Source organism: Rhineura floridana, chromosome 5 (genome assembly GCF_030035675.1).
Source record: "Rhineura floridana isolate rRhiFlo1 chromosome 5, rRhiFlo1.hap2, whole genome shotgun sequence".
Classification (NCBI taxonomy): domain Eukaryota; kingdom Metazoa; phylum Chordata; class Lepidosauria; order Squamata; family Rhineuridae; genus Rhineura; species Rhineura floridana.
The window spans coordinates 99,734,367-99,755,544 of NC_084484.1; the positions used below are offsets into that span (position 1 = coordinate 99,734,367).

General features: G+C 40.0%; 1 protein-coding gene across 5 annotated transcripts in view; it reads right to left on the minus strand.

Annotated features, from left to right (window-relative positions):
* SIM2 (SIM bHLH transcription factor 2) overlaps window positions 1–21,178 on the minus strand; it is an 81,099-nt gene that overhangs the window by 22,204 nt on the left and 37,717 nt on the right. For all 5 annotated transcript variants that reach the window (XM_061627695.1, XM_061627694.1, XM_061627697.1 and 2 more), the window contains 3 exons: window positions 15,430–15,538; window positions 8,881–8,966; window positions 6,416–6,615 (listed from right to left, as the gene is read on the minus strand). In XM_061627695.1, coding sequence (XP_061483679.1) covers window positions 6,416–6,615; window positions 8,881–8,966; window positions 15,430–15,538 — 395 coding nt within the window. The remainder of the gene's footprint in view (window positions 1–6,415; window positions 6,616–8,880; window positions 8,967–15,429; window positions 15,539–21,178) is intronic.

The following is a 21,178-nucleotide window of genomic DNA, read 5'->3' on the forward strand; positions in this document are numbered from 1 at the left end:
GCTATCTTGCCTTCCTACTTCCCCCCATTCACTGCTGTTGAAACTTCCCCATTATTGCCCAAATCTATCTATGCATGTTTACTCAGAAGTGTGATGCCCCTGTAAATGTTGTACAGTAATTATGCAAAGTATCCGTTTTGTAGGGTAAATGTGGTAAGTAGAGTAAGTGAGAGGAGGGAGTACATAGGTTGGAATGTTGAGCAATACTGAGTTGTGATTGGCTCAGTGTCTGAGTGATTGAAGGTATAAATGAGAGAATGACAGTTGGAGTGTGGGAGTTGGTTGTGGGTTTTGGAGGGGTAGATTTGTGTTTAGGCAGGTAGTGAGGCAGGTTTTAGGACTAAGGTATCTAAAGAGAAAACTATTATATGTAACCACACACGTTGACTGAACTTAAAGTAATCTTGTTTATTCCTTGTGTTTTTAAATAAACAGTTTTGGTTTAACAACACGCCTGATCCTTGGCTGGGATATTACACGAATACCCCGCTATACGGACCTTCACTTTACAGATACTCGCAAGTACGGACATATTTACAGTAGCACCATTCCCGTTTATGTACACTCGCTTTGCAAGAACGGACACTTAACTGTATGACGCCACCGCCCGATCAGTTTCCAACTACAAACCTTTTCTTAAAATAAGGCCTACTGTGTTTATTTTAGTTATAAATGCGTTATTTACATCAGTTATGCCCATATATGATGATTGCAGTGCAGTATATGCATCAATAAGTCAAAAAAGGTAGTGCTTCACTTTAAGTACATTTTCGGTTTACGTACTCGCTCTGGACCCATTGCATACGTTAATGTGGAGTATTCCTGTACAGACCAGAAGGGTGGGCAGAGCAATTCCAAAGCTCGGAACAGCATCAATGGTGGCAGCGGTGAAGGGATAGTGTAACAGCAGCAGGTATCCAAAAGTAACCCACGGCTGTAATCTTTAAGGGCAGAAAGATAAAAGGGGGTTGTGCCCTGTAAGTGCACCCAGACACTACGTAGCAATTGGAGGAGGAGACTAAGGCACAGTCTCAGGGCAGTATTGCGTTACAGAGTGTCAGGTGGTGGCGCCTAGTAGTGGTATCGTGAGAGACCTGTGCTGGGGCCAGTGTGAGAGATCCATTACGAGACCAGACCCAAAGTAGGAGTCTGACAATAAGCATCACTGTATTCAATGAGGCCTACTCTTGGATAATATCTGATTGCAGCTGCAATCTTCGGAAGAGGGAGGTTCAGCTCTAAGTTTCTGTTTGTTATGTATCCATTATACAGGGCCAAGTTCAAGGTTCTAGTTTTGGTGTACAAAGCCCTATACAGCTCGGGACCAGGATACCTGAAAGACCGTCTTCCCCTTATATACCCAGTCGATCACTGCGTTCTGCAGGTGAGGGCCTCCTGCAGATACCATCTTATCAGGAGGTCTGTTCCGCACAACATAGGAAACAGACCTTTAGTGTGGCAGCACCTACCCTGTGGAATTCCCTCCCCTTAAATATTAGGAAGGAGCCATCTCTGTTATCTTTTCTGCGCCTTTTGAAGTCTTTCCTCTTTCAACAAGCCTTTTAAGTTGAGACCTATCCCAGTCTGCGTCTGTGTTGCAATTGCTGTTTAATATGTTTATTTTTAAAAAACAATGTTTTTTTTAAAAGATGTTTCAAAAGCTTTTTTAAAAATGTTTTTAAAGTTGTTTTGTTTTGGTGCATTTTAAGGTCTGCTTTTATGAAGTTTTGATGCATTTTTAGTGCTTCTGTTTGTCGCCCTGGGCTCCTGCTGGGAGGAAGGGCGGGATATAAATCAAACAAATAAATAAATAATGTTAGCTTTTAGCCTTCCTTCAAGGCTCAAGGTTCTCCACCCCCAATTTATTCTTACAACAGCCCTGTGAGGTAGGTTAGGCTGAGACAGAGTGATTGGCCTAAGGTCACCCAGCAAGCTTCATGGCCAAGTGAGGATTTGAACCCTTGTCTCCCAGGTCCTAACTCACTTAATATCCTTACACCTTACTCCACATTCTTGAAAAGAAGATGCAGAAGTGAACAAGCTGGCAGGGCAGGGTACTGGAGATACTCTTTCCCCCTTGAAGTGGAAGCTTATTCAGTCCCTTATTAACAGTATAGCATCCTTAAGACAAATCAATTTACACTGCACTCCTATATGCACTAAGGCTGCAGCCCTATGAACATCTGCCATTGATCTTGGTGGGGCTTAGTCCTGAGAAAATATGCATGGGATCAGCTGCACCTCCCCTTGAAGCAGAAGTCTCCTTTCCTTCTCAGCAGCCTGGATATAAGGAGGGGTGAAACCAATAAAGATTTGTAGGCTATGAACCATGATGCTTACTTGCAAGTAAGCATCCTAGAGAACACAGGCTTCTTTTTGAGTAAAAGTGCACAGGATCAAGCTTCTAAGGCTGCAATCCTATGCAATCCACTAATCTTGGTGGGCCTTACTTCTGAGTAAATGTGCATAAAATCATCTGCATGAAGTTGGGGGGAGAAAAAAGACAAAACTGTGAATAAGTTTGGGAGGGAAAGGGCAGAAAAATAATTAAGTGGTCCGCCAACACCCTAAACAGTTTTCAAGTGGTCCATGTGAAAAGAAGTTTGGGAACCCCTGCACTACATCAAGTGATAGGATGTGCTTATGAATCCACTCTGCATAGATAACAGTCCTTTCATTTTAACATGATAATCCAGATTATCTGGCCATGAGCATGCTAAACCCACCCACAAGGCCCATCTTGTTTGCTACCCAGAGAAGGTGCTATTACTACTTACAACAGGCATAATAAAAGGCTATGTCAGCTTTCTCCCAACCTGGTGCCTTGCAGTTGTTTTGGATTTTAATCCCCATAATCTCTGACAGCTATCTAAAACATCTGTAAGGCACCAGGTTGGGAAAGCATGTGCTATGTTTTCACCTGCCAATTACAGATTACAGCAAGAAAATATTAATAAACATTTTCCTTTAAGTAATTGTAACACTGACATCTTCCCTTTCCTTTCTTTTTTGAGGGGAGGGGAAGGTTGGATAGAGCATTCTGTTTGAAAGCATAAAATACAACTATCTACAGAGGCATTATATAGAACTAATTTCCTGTTTGTAATGAACATACACATACAAGAGGAAATGAGTTAATAAAGCAAATGAAACCAAATAATGCTGACAGAATTCATTTTCCTGTACCACTGCAGTCATGAATTTGCAGTTTTGTCTTCAAGGCAACAGATTTTACATTTATCTCTCAGGATCAACTTCTGGGAGGTTTTGATAGTAGCATACAGAATTTCAGTGTCAAGTTTTTAGCCTCCTTTTGAACACTGAGAAGGATAGAGAAACAAGAGTACTCGTGTGTCCACTCCCCCAAACTTTTCAGTTCTTCTCTACAACGTAACCTTCAGCACTGCTTCATTTTAAATGAATTTTAAATTTTATAATTTTTAAATGAAGATTTATGTGCATGTAATGATTATTTTAAATGAATGCATTCTCCACTAAAGTCTGATAAAATGTGCTGCTTATCTTATAAAGGGAAAGGTCACTTCTTAGCAAAAAAAATCTCTGTAGCTCACAGCACAGACATAATCCAGTCTCTCACCCAGCATGGTTACTATCCCCTTTTCATTTCATTGTAGTTACAGAGAAGTTTAACTTGATATTAGTAATATAAGAGTAAATGCTATTAAATACTAAACACTACTGCATATCAGCTATGAAATATTGTCAAATATACTTAAATCAAGTAATCAATAGATATCACGAGCAGTATTCAGTTTGAGAAATATTTATGAAAGCAACTTCATTTTAGCTTTTAAAGTATCTAACCCTATAGTGGCTGATGCTCTAAAAATCTGACGGCACGCCTGTCAGACTCTTTTGTTTCTGTCTAATGGCCATTTTCCCATTATTTTTAAATTATGTTGAACTGGGAACAAGACAATATTGTACCACTTACCCCAGTGCAACACCAAAAATGTCCAAGAAAGATTCTGCTTGGTCAGTATAACTGCCAATGAAACAGGAACTTTGTGTTTTAAACTGCATTTATAATATTTTATTGACTGTTTGTATTGATTTTGTTGTACACTACTTTGAATTTTTTATGATTTATGATGCAATCCAACTAGCATTTACGCCAGGCTGAGGAGAGTTGGATGCGGCAGATCTTCAGCAGAGCTAGCTAGGTCCCGGCTCAGCCGAATAATGCTGTCAAGTCCCTCCACCCAGCTGAGCTGGGACCCAGACAGCTGAGTCGAGACCAGCGCAAGTGGAGCCGGCGTAAGCCACTGGAAGGCCCCAAAAAGGGGTATGTCAGGAGAGGGTCCAAGATGAGGGAATTTAGGCCACATCCAACTCATGTTTGGAGCACTCCTGCAGGTCCCAATCCAGGCAAAAGTTACACCGGGAAAAAGTTCAGTCTAAGAAAGTAATTGCAACAGAAGTCAATGGAGAGGGCTTAATCCCCAGTAGGGGTATTTGGGAGAGCAGGCTTTTACTTTGTGGTCCCTGCGTGCAGCTCCTGGCTGAGCTGGCGTTCAGCCATCCCACAGGCTCCTGAATGGCAATTGGATGCGGCAGAACTTTTCACTGACTTCTCTTGCTCCAGCAAAACTTACGCCGGCTTCCACTGAGTTGGATTGCTCTGTAAATGGTCTAAAAATACTAAAAATAAATGATCAATAAATTAATTTGAATTTGAAGACCCGCAGCTGGCTTTTTTTTAAAAAAACACAATAATTTAGGGCAATTTAAATTATATACAATAATTTAGGCTGCAATCTAACACATACTTACCTTGGAGTAAGTCCCATTGAACCCAATGGAGCTTACTTCTGAGTAGACATGTACTGGATTGCAGTTCTAATTGAGATGTGTTGTACACAGCAAGAATGGCCAGAGAAGACTTTCCTCTTCTATGGGAATAGAACCTGTGGCAATTCACTTTGGCATTTTAGTAACAAAGGCCTCTTTTGTATAAGTTAAGATTCAAGCCAATGCTGAATGTTACAGGTTTGTCCACACTGGAGTTTACTGTATGTGTGCATCTGTTTCCAGTCCCCTTTAATTTGTGCATTCAACGTGCCATTACCATCAAACAACCCCGATCTTAATGCTTTTCTCCTGTTAATTTGGGTTCACACAATACAAAGATAATCCAATCAATTGGGGAAAATAGGGCTCCAAACCATTCATCTCAGGGTCGCAGAGTATTTGTTTCAGTGTTTTTGTCGCTTTCTGCTACTCTCCTTTCCATGCCCAATGGTGCTTTTATTTCTTTTCTGGCTGTGCTCGTAACTATTTCCGGTGTGCTCCTAAGTGGAGTATAGCCATGGGCTATACTCCACTTCGGAGCACACCAGAAATATATATGTGTGTGTGTGTGTTTCTTTTGATCTGTCAGATTTGCAAAAACCAGATAACTACAAAAGTGTGTTCTGAGAATTTACAATTGCGTGACTGTGTCTATTATTCACTTCCTGGGTGGGATTTTTTTTAAAATAATGAAGTGCATGCACATTTATCTGCACAAATAGCCTGATGGCACTTAATCACCATAATAGAATCAACAAATTAGAAGGCAGGGACAACACAAAAGGGAACGCCTACTGGTATGAACGGGAAAGGCTGAAGTTGCACCTCGTACAAAAATTCAAATGCATTTAGGTGTAGAAAACTCTGGTCTAATTCAAATGGGAAAAAATGGATTGACAGCTAAATAATGCTCAAATGTAGACAAACCAATGTCTTACAAATGGCTATTTGAAACAGCATCCCCATGGTACACTAGCAATACCAACGAAGTTGCATCCCAGTCCTTAAAACTATAAGGTTAGGAGTAAAACATTGAGAGAATATGATTTTGTGATAAAAGTACAAAGTAAGAACTTCAGAGTTCCAATGTGTGTATGAAGTTTTGCCAAAGGCTTCCAATTTGAACTGAAATACTTAAGACTCATTTGTCAACTATGCCATGTAGTAATCTAGTACTTTTTCCACTCTGCATAATTAAAGAATATCAGGTCTTCAAAACACAACCTTAGTCTTTCAGTAATTCAGATTAACTCAATTTCAACCATGACTGCTAGATGCCACCAAAATAAAAATACTCACTCCATGAATATTTATCTTCACTGTGCTTAATCGTCAGTGATGTTTAAGTCTCACTTTACTCCATGTTCAAACACAGGCATAACATGTAACTGCATGTCTCGATAAAGCATTGTTAGAATTTCTAAATATTCTTGTGACTTAGCTTAGTTTTCAAATGTTTTAACAATACAAAGAATGTTGCTGCTGCAGTTTTATATCATTTGCATTGTTTCTTTACTTTTTTTTTAGCTTTATATCTTTTGGAAGTTGCCACAAGAATATGGAAAGGTGGAATAGACATTTTTAAAAATAAATGTTTACTTACCTGGAATCTAGAAATATTAGTTTTAAGTCCAGGCTTGCTCTGAACATAAACATATTACTATGAAGTTTGATCTCAGTGATTGCACTGGGAGGTAATGACTGACCTACAGCAACCAGGCCCACAATTTGGTAACAGGTATCATACAAAGACATATCCAACATGTACTGCCGTATCTTCAAATAGCCACTGCAGTGGATAACCTAGTACGATGTGGGGGAAAAATGTAAATTTGTGAATGGGGACGGAAATGTGTGTGTGTACATACACATATCTATTTCCCACTGAATAATCTGTTAATATGACTGGTTACAGGTGAATGTTAATTTGCCATGAACTGTATGCCAACATTATATGACAATTCTCAAACTTCCAGATATGTTTACTGTCCCCAAAAGGCTGCAACTCCAACCCTACATCAATTCAGCATAATTTATAAAAAAGTGTGTGTGTGTGTGTGTGTGTGTGTGTGTGTGTGTGTGTGTGTGTGTGTGTGTGTGTGTGTGTGTGTGTGTGTGTGTGTGTGTGTGTGTGTGTGTGTGTGTGTGTGTGTGTGTGTGTGTGTGTGTGTGTGTGTGTGTGTGTGTGTGTGTGTGTGTGTGTGTGTGTGTGTGTGTGTGTGTGTGTGTGTGTGTGGCGGCACTGTACATGCAATTGGGAACCTGCCTTTTTCAGAGTTTCTGATTGTGCAGACAGAGCCTACACTGTCACATGTTATGAACTTATGTAGTGAATGGGAGCAATTACATGCATTTAGAAGAACAGAGAAAGCTGCCTGACTTGGCAGCAGCTCTCCAGGATTTCAGACAGGGTTCCCTCCCAGCCCTACCTGGAGATGCCTGGGATTGAACCTGGGACCTTTTGCATATATCATCGGGTTACAGTCTGATCGTATGCATATTTACTCAAAAATAAGTCCACTGAGTTCAGTGGGGCTCACTGCCATGTAACCGCACAGGCTTTCAACCTTTGCCTCCTCACATTCACTCTGAGAGGGAAGAGGAGGAGAAACTGCTGCTGTGCAGTTCTCACCATCAATCCTTCTCATCTTCAGAGTTTGCTGCTATTATTGCAAATAGGCCATTTGTGAAGCTGCTTTCGCAAAGGCTGCTGATGGAGCAAAGGACAAATGACTTTTCCCACAATCATTGCAGACAGGATTTGGGGGCAGCAGGGGATACAAAAGTGGCTTTTCCTAGGGCACAGCATGAGATGGCAAAGGAAAACAAACAAGACTGTGATTGTTTACTTGCAAATAAGCCCCATAAACTTAATAGAGACTTCCTTCTGAGTAAACATACACAGGATCAGGCTGTAAGCTTTATTGCAAAGCATATGCCCATAAGAAGCTATGGACATGGAAGAAGTGGGGAGAAAGAGAAACAAGTAATAGAAAGAACATACATGAGGGAGATAAGGAGAAAGCACAGGTTACCCAACAGTCTACTAATTAGTAGAAGGAGAAGGGAAGCAATGCACTGGAGTTTATAAATGTGTTTATTTCATTTCTGTATTTCTCCATAGCAAAGCAGCATGGGCAGTTCACAGTACGAAACATAAAGCACAAAATTATATGGAACAAGACCCCATAGGAAGCTGTATTATACTAGGTCAGACTATCTGTGCATCTTGCCCAGTAATGTCTACAATGACAGAAACTCTCATGGGTCTGTGGAAGAAGTCTTTCCTATCACCTGCTACATCATCTTCTAATTGGAAATGCCATGGAGAGAACCTGTGACCTTCTGTATGCAAAGCACTGAGCCATGGCCCCTCTCCCAGTGATAAAACAAGGGAACAAAAGACAAAATATCCAGTTTTAAACTTAGCTCAATTAAGAAGCTCTTTGCAATCAAACAACTTTCATTAGCCCCCTCAAAAGTAGTAGGAAGAGTGCAATACAAGCCTCCTTGGGCAGGAAATTCCACAACTGGGGTGCCAGTGTGGTTATACAGGTGCTATTAATTAGGGCTGTACTAAATTTTCACCTGTGAACATTTTCAGGGCAAAACAGACTAGAGTGTTTCACATTACTGGCTTATATTTTTTTGCACACTGTTCTCAGATGCTTTCCCCCCCTGATCTGCAGTTTTAGTGCAATTTTTAAAAAAGGATTCTTCCTGAGGCAATCCCAGACAATTATAAGCAGCATGAGAATATCAGATTGACAGTCAGGTTTGGCTTCACGATGATCTCATGAAGCCATATCAGAATGAAGGCTTCCTGACTACACTTTGAATAGAGATGCATTTTTGCCATATTTCACAAACCCCCACATACCCCATAAAACAGGGTGAGGGCATTTCTTGATGGGGAGAATTTTTATAGCCTCCCTTCCATTTTGGCTCAGACCTAACATCAATGTTACAGATAGCTATATTATTGTAAAATATGTGTTGATCCTAAGGTGATCTTACATAACTAAAACCTGTTGCCCTGTGAAGATGGCAATAATCTGAGCACTTTACCTTGTAACCACTACATGTTAGTCCTGCATTCCGTTTGGCCAAGACACACTTCATTCGCAGGAAAAAAGATCTCTCTATTTCATACTCTGAAAACAAAATAAAAATGCTTCACAATTCTACACAATACTCCTTTTGCAGTTTTAGAATAGTTTTTAATATTAAAGCTGTGATTTTTTAAAGAAAAACTATGCTTTCACCTTAAGCATGAATGTGAAAGTGATAATAGAATAGTGTCAATGTCATAAAATTAACTGGCTTCCCAATCTACATTTTTCGTTACCAGCCTCATGATTTTAAGGATCACTAAAAAAACCATGAATTTGTTTATTTTAAGCATTTTTAGGCTACCTTTCTGGACAAAGTCCTCTCACGTGCAATAAATTCATGATACTCAGAGGTGTGTGTGTGTGCGTGCATGTATATGTACATATAAGAGAGAGAAACAGAATTTTCCCACAGTAACCAACTCTTCACATTTGCATTATTCATCTTTGTGATAATCAGTTTATATAAATAAATGCCTAGATTAAAATCCATATTATCTCTTTGTTGCAGATACTTTCTGCCATCCTTCTAGCATTAGAATGATGGCATGTGATTGGGTTTTTCATATAACTCACACCACAATCCTATGCATATGTATTCAGAAAATAGCCCTACTATGTTCAATGAGGGCTACACTTGTAAATTTGCATAGGATTGCAATATCAGTCATCTTCAAGTTGATGTAATGTAAAGCTTACTGATATAATGGAATTATGAAGTATAAATTTTAAAGCCTCACCTTTTTACTTAAAAGTGTGCCTTGGTTTATATATTTAGGAGTTGGCTCTGCAATAGCACAGTGGGAAAATGTTGGAAGCACCTCCCCTCCATTGTGCAAATAGCTCTGTGAAATGAGCTGCCAGCATGAATGCTTAATTGTTTAGGACCAGTTCACATGATTTCTTGCCCTCAAAAAAGTAACAGGGTACTTGAATGCTCAGACATAGGATACAGATATTTTGAAGCTCCACCCTGACTGAATGTTTGAAAGGGGCTAAGTCTGAATGGAAAACAGTGCTGTCTTCCTCTCCATACATTACCAGTTTTTTGGGGGGATGAAACAACAAAAATTAAGGAAGGACCATCCCATAGTGACATGCCAAAATAAATCTGGAAATTATAAACTGTTGCAAAATGGTTTGAAGCTGCATTCAATAATGTTTCTTTCTTTAAATTATTAGTCATCTGCAGCCTAAACTCTGAATAGCTTACCGAATAAAGCAACAAAAACAATAGAACATTATAAAAAGCAGAAATCACAGCAAGGCAAATAAAATACCAGCAGAAAACAGCATATACATTTTTTTTAAAAAAAAAACTAAAAGGTCTGGGCAAATAAAAAGGCAAAACAAAACAAACAAACATGGCACCAAGAAAGCCTCCATGGTAAGAGAATTCCAGAACCAGAGTTCCACAACTAAAAAGACCCTGTTTCCATTCATCATCCACTTTACTTCAAAAGGCAAATCTCAACACATAGGCAGGTTCGTGTGGAGGAAAGAGGTATTTCAGGTACCCTGATCCCAAGCCACTTAGGGCTTTACAAAAGGGACCTGTAGCAAAAAGTTGCTGTGTGGAGTGCCCCAGTTCAGTGTTCCAGCCAGGTGCCATACCTCTTCCAGGATACTGTATTCCATCTATCCTCTCCCTTGTAAGCATTCTGTGGCCACTGTGCATGTCCCCATTGGGGTGTTTTTGTCTCTCCCCTCACCCCAGTTTTTTTCTTGAAGATTTTTGTACTTTTGTAAACCTAGTATGCTAATACTGACTCTTGTGTGTAGACGGTAACATTTTGGCTACACTTGGGCCACATTCACACTATACATTTATTTCACTATTATTCCACTTTACAGTCATGACTTCCCACAAAGAATCCTGGGAAGTGCAGTTTGTGAAGAGTGCTGAGAGTTGTTAGGAGACCCCTGTTCCCCTTACAGAGCTACAATTCTTAAGAGTGGTTTAACAAACAATCCCTCTTCTCAGGGAACTGGGAATTGCAGGTCTGTAGGGCGAATAGGGGCCTCCTAAGAACTATCAGCACTCTTCACAAACTACACTTCCCAGGATCCTTTGGGGGACTCCAATAGTGCAATAAATGTTTGCTGTTTATGTGGCCTTGCAGAATGAGTTTGTTATTAGCACAGGGTAGTTCAAAACCAGCAAGTTGAATTGTACTTGGAAATTAATTGGAACCCAATGTAGCTATTTAAAAACTCCAATATAACCAGCCCCACTTAATAAACGTGCTGTTGTATTTTGCACTAACTGTAGTTTCTAAAGAGTCCTCAAAAAGTATCCCAAATGCAGCACATTACAATAGTCTAAACAAAAACATGGATAACTCTGGCCAGGCTATTTCTGTTGTTAAGGAAGGATTGCAGTTGGTGCACCACCCCTTGGCAAGTGAAATGTACTTCATGCCACAGAGGCCACCTGGGTCTCTAAAGATATTTAACAGCACCTCCAGAGTGGGAACCTGGTTTTTCAGGTAGAGTATAACAGCATCTGACAATAATTCAGCACTTTTAAAGTTTCACCTGAATTTGATGCATAAAGGAAATGAAGCTTTGTGTCATCAGCATATGAGTAACATCTCGCTCAGATTCATATAGATGCTGAACAGGATGTGGGACAAAACCTGCAGAACATCATAGCATAACTACCTAGAAGTTGTTTTAGAACTGACCATCAAGGAAGAAGCAGAAGCACCCAAAGCTATTTTCCAATTCCTACCACAGCCAACTCAGCAGGATATCATAGTTGATAGCAATGTACACCAGTGAGAGGTCCAGGAAAATCAACAGGGTTGTACCTCCCCAGTCTCTCTGCTGGCACAGAGACTGGGTTCCTTTTGGAAGGAAGGTGGGATATACATTAAATAAAGAAAAGAGGCATCTGGATGATCAAAGCTGTGTCTGTAACAAACCCTAGCCAAAAATGGATTTATATGATAAGTGTCATCTAAGAGCATTTGGAGTTGCCTTGCCACTGCTTACTTGAATACCTTGCTCAAAAATGGCATATTGGTAACTAGTAGGAAGTTGACAAGATCATCTGGGTCTAACAGATTTCTTTAGGAATCGATGTAAAACTGGCACATTTAGTGCATCCAGGACCACCGCCTCAAACAAAGATATTCTCTCTACAGTAGGGCCCCGCTTTTTGGCCCCACTCATACAGCGCTTGTTCCACTTTTATGGCATTTTTGGGGCATCAGGCGCCATTTTATTAAAGGAGTTCCACTTTTTGCCGGGCTTCAGTTTTAGACAATATGAGTGGGGCCCTACTGTATTCTCTTTTGATAATTTCTGAATACTTGGTGTTGGAAACTCTTACGGTTAGAATGTTAAACTGGAGTGCAGGGCTTCTCTTCTCTCCATTTTTACTTCTTCTATCCAGTTGGAGAACACTTTCTAATAAGAAAATGTTCTTTCCAATTAAGATACTATATTAAAATGCAGAAATGTATTTGGCACTTGTTCTTATATAAAAATAAATGTAAACTATGAAAATGTTTATTCCATGTACTATCAGTGCTGCCATATTTTTATACTTTTTTTTTACAGGGTAATACCATCTTAATAGAAATGCAATGTAAAATCGAGACTGTATTTAGTGATTCACAAAAACTAGACCAAAGTAGTTTCAAGGAGTCATCACTTCCCTAACAACTTCCTAACCCCCCTTTTGGAGGCCTTCTATAGTCTAACAAACTAACAGTGTGATCTTATGCATGACTACTCAGAAGTAAGCCTCACTGAGTTCAGTGAGACTTAGTCCCAGGTAAGTGTGCATAGGAATGCTACCTTAATTTACTTCCTACTGATAAAGAACTTGAACTGCTTTCACCAAATCAAGATGTGTGCATTCACATCCCTTCATGTCTTCCACTGAACATCCCTATTTGGAAAGAAATATTTCACAATAAGTTGTTTACAAACATGAACACTAAACATATAAACTCCCTAAAATGTGGCCTTATACCTGTATTTGCAAACCTCCAAATATTTGAGCATCTCACATCTACGCACAGCCTACACTCTTTTACAGAATGCAGTCACTTTTTCTTTCCTCTAGAACCAGTGCCACACAGAGGATATCCTGATGTTACTAGACAACTGCAGTAAGCTGCCTGGTGAGAGAAAGTAGGGCACCACACAACTGGCAGGTTGACGTCACCTGCAGGCCAGTCATCAGACACAAATGCCCATACATCTAACCTAGAGACACCTGAGGAGTTAGTTTGGTCTGCATTTTTAAGCAAACTGACTAGATTTGCACTCACCAGACTAGTATGTGGATCAGAATGCATTTATTTTTGCACTTCTCCAATTTTTGCAATATAGGGCTCAGAAAATGTACCAAAACACAAACAAAAATGTGCATTTTAGAATAAAATGAGTACAAAATGTGTATTTTGTTAAAAAAAACACATTAATGAGAATTCTGGGGTTTTAAAAAATGCAGATTGATGCAGAAACAGGACAGAACAGATTTGTGAACATATGTGAACACACACAGACCAGAAATAGACTGATCCATCCATCGCTAATGTACACTTGCATAAATAGCAAGGCGTCTCCAAATCCAAGAAGATACATAACCCCTGAGCCACCTAAGAGCTGGGTTCATAAACTGTGAAGAACTTTTCCATTGGTCCTATCCAAATTCCTAGAAATCTATCTGACTAGGTGACTTGCCATCCCATGCACCAAACAGAAGTGTAATAGCAACCATATATTTACTTCAACACATTGAGGAAAAGATGACAATATTAGAATAATAAACAAAAATCCTTTCCTGCCAGGTGTCCCATAGTCTGCTATTGCTATTTCAAGTCAAGATAAGGTCACTAATTAAAAAGCTTGTTGAAAGAGGATGATCTTCAACAGGTGCCAAAAAGACAACAGAGATGGCACCTGTCTATTATTTAAGGGGAGTGAATTCCCCTTGCCTTATAACCAAACAGGTAAGTGTGCATGTAACAGCACACACACACACCTACCTAGTTTGGCCCTCAGATTAATTCTTGTAGCAGAAGCATTGTGAATTCAACCAGGAGACAAAACAAGAAACCCTTCCACTCCAAATCTTCCAGCTATATCCCCCATTGCCTCCTGGAGTTAGTCTAGTTTATAGTGAGTACTTTAGGTCTTCCTCAGATAGATCCCACCCCATGGAACTGAGCCACATTCCTAACATCTCAACATTTGCTAAACGAAGATTACAGCTAACACAAATGGGTACGTTGCAGTTCTAGACCTCAACTCCCAAGGGCACAATTCATCGCCCTGTGGGTGCAACCACCACCTGAAGGACTGTGACAGGTCTCGATAGTACATGTTCTCCTCCTTTCTCTCTTGGAGCACATGCACTGGCCATTACTCAGAACAAGAGGCCAGCATGGTTCCAATTTGCCTATCCAGCCCTCCCTCATTATTCCACTGTAATGGCTGGGAATTTGCTGCTGCTTGTATGACACAGAAAGGGAAGGAAAGAAGTCTATTGGGCCTTATAAGAAACTCTCCACATGGGACAGAAGAGATCATGCCCCAAGGCATTTGTGCACCTTTAATTCATACATCAAATAGATTGCAGATACTTTGAAGATCGGACAATCCAGATTGTAAGAAAGAAAACAGACCCATCCAAGCCACATTTTTATTTGCATGTCTGCTTTGAACTGAGATACCAATTATCAAATACACATGAAATTAAAGACAATATGCTCACAGATCTGTTGTCAATGCAATTTTTAAAAATGAATTATTTGTTTTTTGTTTTTATCAAGTGTATCTCTTAAATTATCCCCTTCCTTTTCTTGGAAATTCAAAGACAACATGTCCAACTTCAAAAAGAATTTACAAATTAAAATGTCCTATATACATTTAAATGGTTTGCTCTGTTATATGTCATGGTATAGAAAAGGAGGCATTGGCTATTTTATGTAATGAATTTGTGTTTGTTCATTGAGATTGCACATGACAATTAAAGAAGATTCTTTAGCCACTTCTATGAAATTGTATTTAGCTTTCATGCAACCCAGAAGCATCCCTGGGGTGATGGAATGAACTCAGCCTTATTTGCTGTCTCCCATTTTTCATGTGTTTTGAAGAAAGATCACATAAAGCTTCAGGATGTTTTGTCTGTTATCAGTTGCCAAACGATCACAAACCATCTTTTATAACTCTATACCTCCTGTACCCTCGTTCACAGAGCAAAGTTTTTTATTAGTTCAAACTGTGGTCTACAACTCAAAGCTTCATCACTGGGAACAAAATCTAATATTGTACTTCTACTACATGGCTGAAGCAAGAGTAGCATTTTTTTATAATATTTTCAGAGATTGGATGAGATGACAGATTAAAATAGCTAAATGAGACACTTGGCCAGGTACCCATTTTACGTTTGTAAATTTCAATGAATTAAGCATTAGCATGTTAAGAACAGCACAACATCTTATCATCCTTTTTACATGCATATAGTCATAACCCATGGAAGTACCTTGTAAGAGATGAGGGTGAAGAGGCTGGTGAGCTGTTAGGACTGCTGTCATTTCATCATGGTCTGATGGATGTATATATTCATAAATGCTATTACCTGTGAGTTCCACCTGTCAAGAAAATATTTAATACATTCAGAACTATAGCAGATTTGTTTCTTTTAGTATTATTCTTCAGAGATCTCTGTATACAATATGTATATGATTCACAAATACTGCATTGCATATGTAACACTCATATGACCTTCCTGGACCAAAAGCAGCTATCAACCAATGGCCATAATCTACAACCTGCTTAGTCTTACCATGGACCATAATGGTTCAGTTGCAGAATACATGGCTGAAGACTGTGATCTATGTCTATATCAACTGCAGAAAAACAAAAAGTTTTCAATATTAAGAATTAGCCTATTTTCTCCTATGGTCATTTCTGCTGCTCCTCTACACACGCAGTTGTTGCTAGAGGAGACTAAAATGAGAGTGAAACAACAGAATGTTTAGTTCCCATAATTTTTCACATCAGAACATAGCTCCAAGTCACATACCCCTTTAAAAATAATTTTTGACCAAAGCTGTTTAGTAGTGATGGGGAGAAATGCAGGGGAGAAATGAATGGCCCCATTCATTGTGCTTGCATAAGCCTACTTCTGCATGTATATTATCATAGCTAGATCAAGGTGTTATACTTTTCAATAAGGGTGAATTCCCACATTATGCAGATTTTACAATTGCAGTTAGCATTTAGTAGGTCAAGGCTACACACAGACAATCCTCTTTATCACAGTCTGGAGGAGCAGAAAGAGTTATAGGTTCAAATGCTCTGTCGTCCTTTCATGGGTGCATAGCTTTACAAACTGGCAATCTAGGATTTCAGCAAGCCCTCCAAATCCAGATTGCAAATCACAGTTTATCCTGTTTTGCAATGCACCAATTCGTCAACATCTAAAAATTTATATATACTATCCAATCAGCCTCCAAATGCTCATGGGGGCAGGGACCAATTAAAACCTGTATTCAGAGAACATTTCATTGGGTGGCCATACAGATACAGTTAATTAATTATGTATCAAAATCCAATTTCATTTAATTCAATGCATATTTCTTTGTTTTTAAACACAAATATGAAAAAATACAGATATGCTCTGCATGAACTGTCCTCTAACTTCTTTCTTTCCTTTATTTGTATCATTTGATCCAAATACCTGTCCACTCATGCATAAATTGTCACATTCTGTTCCCATTCAAGAATCACACACATAATGAATACTGTACTGTAAAACCTTGAAAGTTACTTGTTAGCATATGAACTGCATATCTCCTTCACAGTTGTCATGAAGGCTTCCAAGTCAGAGCAGAACTGACTTTGCCTTTGAAATGCACAGAGGAGTTTTTCACAGTGCTCTTTTGTACATAGCGATATGCAACTGTAGGCATCTTTGCACAAAAATGTCATCTAAAATGGCAGCTACTATCCATGTTGTCTGTAAACCCAAGTGGACGTGTTTTCAAACTTCCCTCACCTCAATTATTGTTTCCACCAGAACTTGGAAAAGTTACTTTTTTGAACTACAACTCTCATCAGCCCCAGACAGCATGGCCACTGGATTGGGCTGATGGGAGTTGTAGTTCAAAAAAGTAACTCTTCCAAGCTCTGGTTTCCACATACCTTTTTATTTATTTATTTTTTGCAGTCTTTCAAAATAGAGGAGCAGAAAAGTGGTGTGCTGATACACTTATATACAATGATATATATACAATGGTAACCTTCTGGGCCGACTTGGTGAGCTGGGTATTGGAGGCACTGTTTTACAGTGGTTCTGATCCTGTCTCCAGGGTCATTCTCAGATAATAGCATTGGGTGACTGCCTTTCAGTCCCCTGGCAGCTGTGCTGTGGGGTGCCGCAGGGTACCATCTTGTCCCCCATGCTGTTTAACATCTATACGAAGCCCTTGGGAGCAGTCATCAGGAGATTTGGGGCAAGGTATCAGCAGTATGCTGATGATACCCAGCTCTACTTCTCCATAACATCTGAATCAGGAGAGGCCGTGCAAGCCCTGGACTGCTGCCTGGACTCGGTGGTGGGCTGGATGAGGGCCAATAAACTGAGTATGAATCATAGCAAGACGGAGGCGCTGTGCATTGGTGGTTCCCGAGTTCGGATAATTGGTCAGTTGCCTGCTTTAGACGGGGTCATACTCCCTCTGAAAGAGCAGGTCCATAGCCTGGGGGTGCTCCTGGATCCATCTTTGTCGCTAGAGGCCCAGTTGACCTCTGTGGCTAGGAGTGCCTTTTACCAGCTTTAGCTGGTGAGACAGCTGCAGCCATTTCTAGACCGGGATAGCCTGACCACTGTTGTCCATATACTGATAACCTCCAGGCTGGATTACTGTAATGTGCTCTATGTGGGGCTGCCCTTGAGGTTGGTCCGGAAGCTGCAGCTGGTGCAAAATGCAGCGGCGAGACTGCTCGCTGCAGCAGGGTATTGCCAACATGTCACCCCACTGCTGAAAGAACTGCACTGGCTGCCCATTTGCTTCCAGGCCAAGTTCAAGGTTCTAGTTTTGGCGTACATAGCCGTATACAGCTTGGGACCAGGATACCTGAAAGACCATCTTACCCCTTATATACCCAGTCGATCACTGCACTCTGCTGGTGAGGGCCTTCTGCAGATATCATCTTATCAGGAGGTTCGTTCTGCACAATATAGGAAACGGACCTTTAGTGTGGCAGCACCTATCCTGTGGAATTCCCTCCCTTTGAATATTAGGCAGGCACCATCTCTGCTATCTTTTCAGCGCCTTTTGAAGACTTTCCACTTTCAACAAGCCTTTTAAGTTGAGACCTATCCCAGTCTGCATCTGTGTCAGAATTGTTTAATATATTTTTTAATAATGCTTTAACCCTTTTTAAAGTTTTTTAAAATGTTTTTAATGCTGTTTTGTTTTCATGTATTTTAAGATCTGTTTTATGATGTTTTAAAGTGTTTTAGTGCTTTGTTTGCCGCCCTGGGCTCCTGCTGGAAGGAAGGGAGGGATACAAAATAAATAAATAAATAAATAAAATATTGTTGATAGTCATCAATACTCAAATGAATTGAGCAGCACAACAGACTTGTGGATGAGGGAAATTGTGAATGTTTAAGTTGTTTTCACTTAACTAATTAAAAATGAACTGCTATTTTAAAGTAACAGTTTGCAATCCTTCAAGTACTCTGACTACTTTTATGCTTGCAGTCCGCAAATTAGTAAATTTGATGAGAATAGCACTCTCATCCTGTAGACTGTAAATAAAAGGTTCCAACCAGAACTAGGACATTTAGGGTTGGAATGAAGTGACAACAACAAATTTGTGGATTTGACTTCATAGAATCACTAACTAGTTAACAAGGGGTCTAAATTTAAATATGTGGTTTAACCCACATGCTTCCTACAAGCATGTACTCGGCTTACTTTACTGAATTATGGCAGAGATGAATTTAGAGACTGGAATTTTGCCCAATTTAAAGTTTTAAAGCCTGTCCCTTAGTACATTTTATAGGCCAGAGAATCCAGTCCTTCACCTGGCTAACAACTATGTGAATGCTTATTAATATTTACCAAATGTATACGCAATGGCTATGAGAAAAATTCAGTCCTGTCCTGTGTGCCTTCATTCTTGTTTTGAAAATGTAAGTGGTGTATAGGCACAGGCAATCCGCCCACTTGGGCAAAAGGAGTAACATCAGTTTCCATCTCTGTGGCATAACACAGCTCTCTGATTCTAGCATTCTCAGGAAGGGGGAGGCAAAGCAAAGAGGCAATGCTTTATGCAAAATCCTTCCTCCTACATAGCTTTCCCTGCTTAATGTTCTCAAAAGGAGGAAAAGGTAATACAAGAAGGTTTAGTACTGCAGACAGGACAGTTGGAGAGACAACACACCGTTTGTGCAATGAAAATTTTGGGGGAGTGAAGAACAGATACTGGAAAACAGAAATGTGGTTTGAAAAGATAGGAGGATATAGTAGAAAACTGAAACAGAATGAACTTAGGGAAGGGTACAACAAAGTGTCAGGTCGTACTTTAGCCTCTTAACAAGGCATCACATGTATAGAATTCCGTCTCTACCTGTACTGGTTTCCAAAAAAGTGAGTGGGCTCCTTTCCCTTAAATACCAAATCAGACAACAGTTGTTTTTAAATGTGCTTCTAAGCACTCACATTCCTCCTTGCTATGCCTGCATTTAGAGATCTGCTCCTACTGCCACAACTAGTTCCTGTTTTCCTTTAGCAGTAGTTTCTAGCTCTTTTCTGTTACTCTTTCTATTTTCTTTCCAAAGAACTCACTCATTCTGGTAGGATCTGCTTTCCTCTGAAAGTCTCAGAGAAAAACTGATGCCACCAAAGCTAAGAGCGTACTTTTTAAAACATAGGAGGTGCTGCTAAAGAAATTGCTAGAAACTGGGGTTTGTATTGCGGTGTAGGTGACTTGTGAACATGGTGCCATGTCACCTGTAAAGTGCTAGCGCAGTGCTATCTTCTACAGAAAGTACTTTTTCACACAGCACATAGTTAAACTATGGAATTCACTCCTACAAAAGGAAGGGATGACCACCAACTTGGATGGCTTTAAAAGAGGATTAGACAAATTTATGGAGGATAAGGCAACCAGTGGCTACTAGCCGTTATAGCTATGCTCTGCCTCCACAGATGGAGCCAGTATGCTTCTGAATACCAGTTGCTGGAAACCACAGGATGGGAGAGGGCTCTTGCAGTCATGTCCTTCTTGTGGCTTCCCACAGCCATCTGGCTGATCGCTGTGCTGGATTAGATGGGCCATTGGCCTGATCCATCAGGCTCTTCTTATATTCTTACATTCTTATATTCTCATACCAGAAAAGGGTATTATTTCAAAAGGTCCAAGGTTAACAACAGCCCTGCACAAACCTGATTGCTAACTGCCCCTGAGAAAACAGCAAACAGATTACTTCTGCTGGCTTGCCTTTCCCCTGTAAGTAGTGCCTGGACAACACCATTCCAGATTCTACTTTAGCTCCCTTGCCTTATCAGTGAGTAGACAGATAGTTACATCCCAAACCTAAAGATGCTTCCTCGTAAAAGTATGTCTTTTATTTTATTTCTTTTGCAATTTTTTAAATCATCTTTCTCTAATTGTTGTTGTTATGTTCCTTCAAGTCGATTACAACTTATGGCGACCCTATGAGTCAGCGACCTCTAAGAGCATCTGTCATGAACCACCCTGTTCAGATCTTGTAAGTTCAGGTCTATGGCTTCCTTTATGGAATCAATCCATCTCTTGTTTGGCCTTCCTCTCTTTCTACTCCCTGCTGTTTTTCCCAGCATTATGGTCTTTTCTAGTGAATCATGTCTTCTCATGATGTGTCCAAAGTATGATAACCTCAGTTTCATCATTTTAGCTTCCAGCGACAGTTCTGGTTTAATTTGTTCTAACACCCAATTATTGGTCTTTTTCGCAGTCCAGCTCTCCTCCAGCACCACATTTCAAATGAGTTGATTTTTCTCTTATCCGCCTTTTTCACTGTCCAACTTTCACATCCATACATACAGATCAGGAATACCATGGTCTGAATGATCCTGACTTTGGTATTCAGTGATACATCATTGCATTTGAGGACCTTTTCTAGTTCTCTCATAGCTGCCCTCCCCAGCCCTAGCCTTCTTCTGATTTCTTGACTATGGTCTCCATTTTGGTTAATGACTGTGCTGAGGTATTGATAATCCTTGACAAGTTCA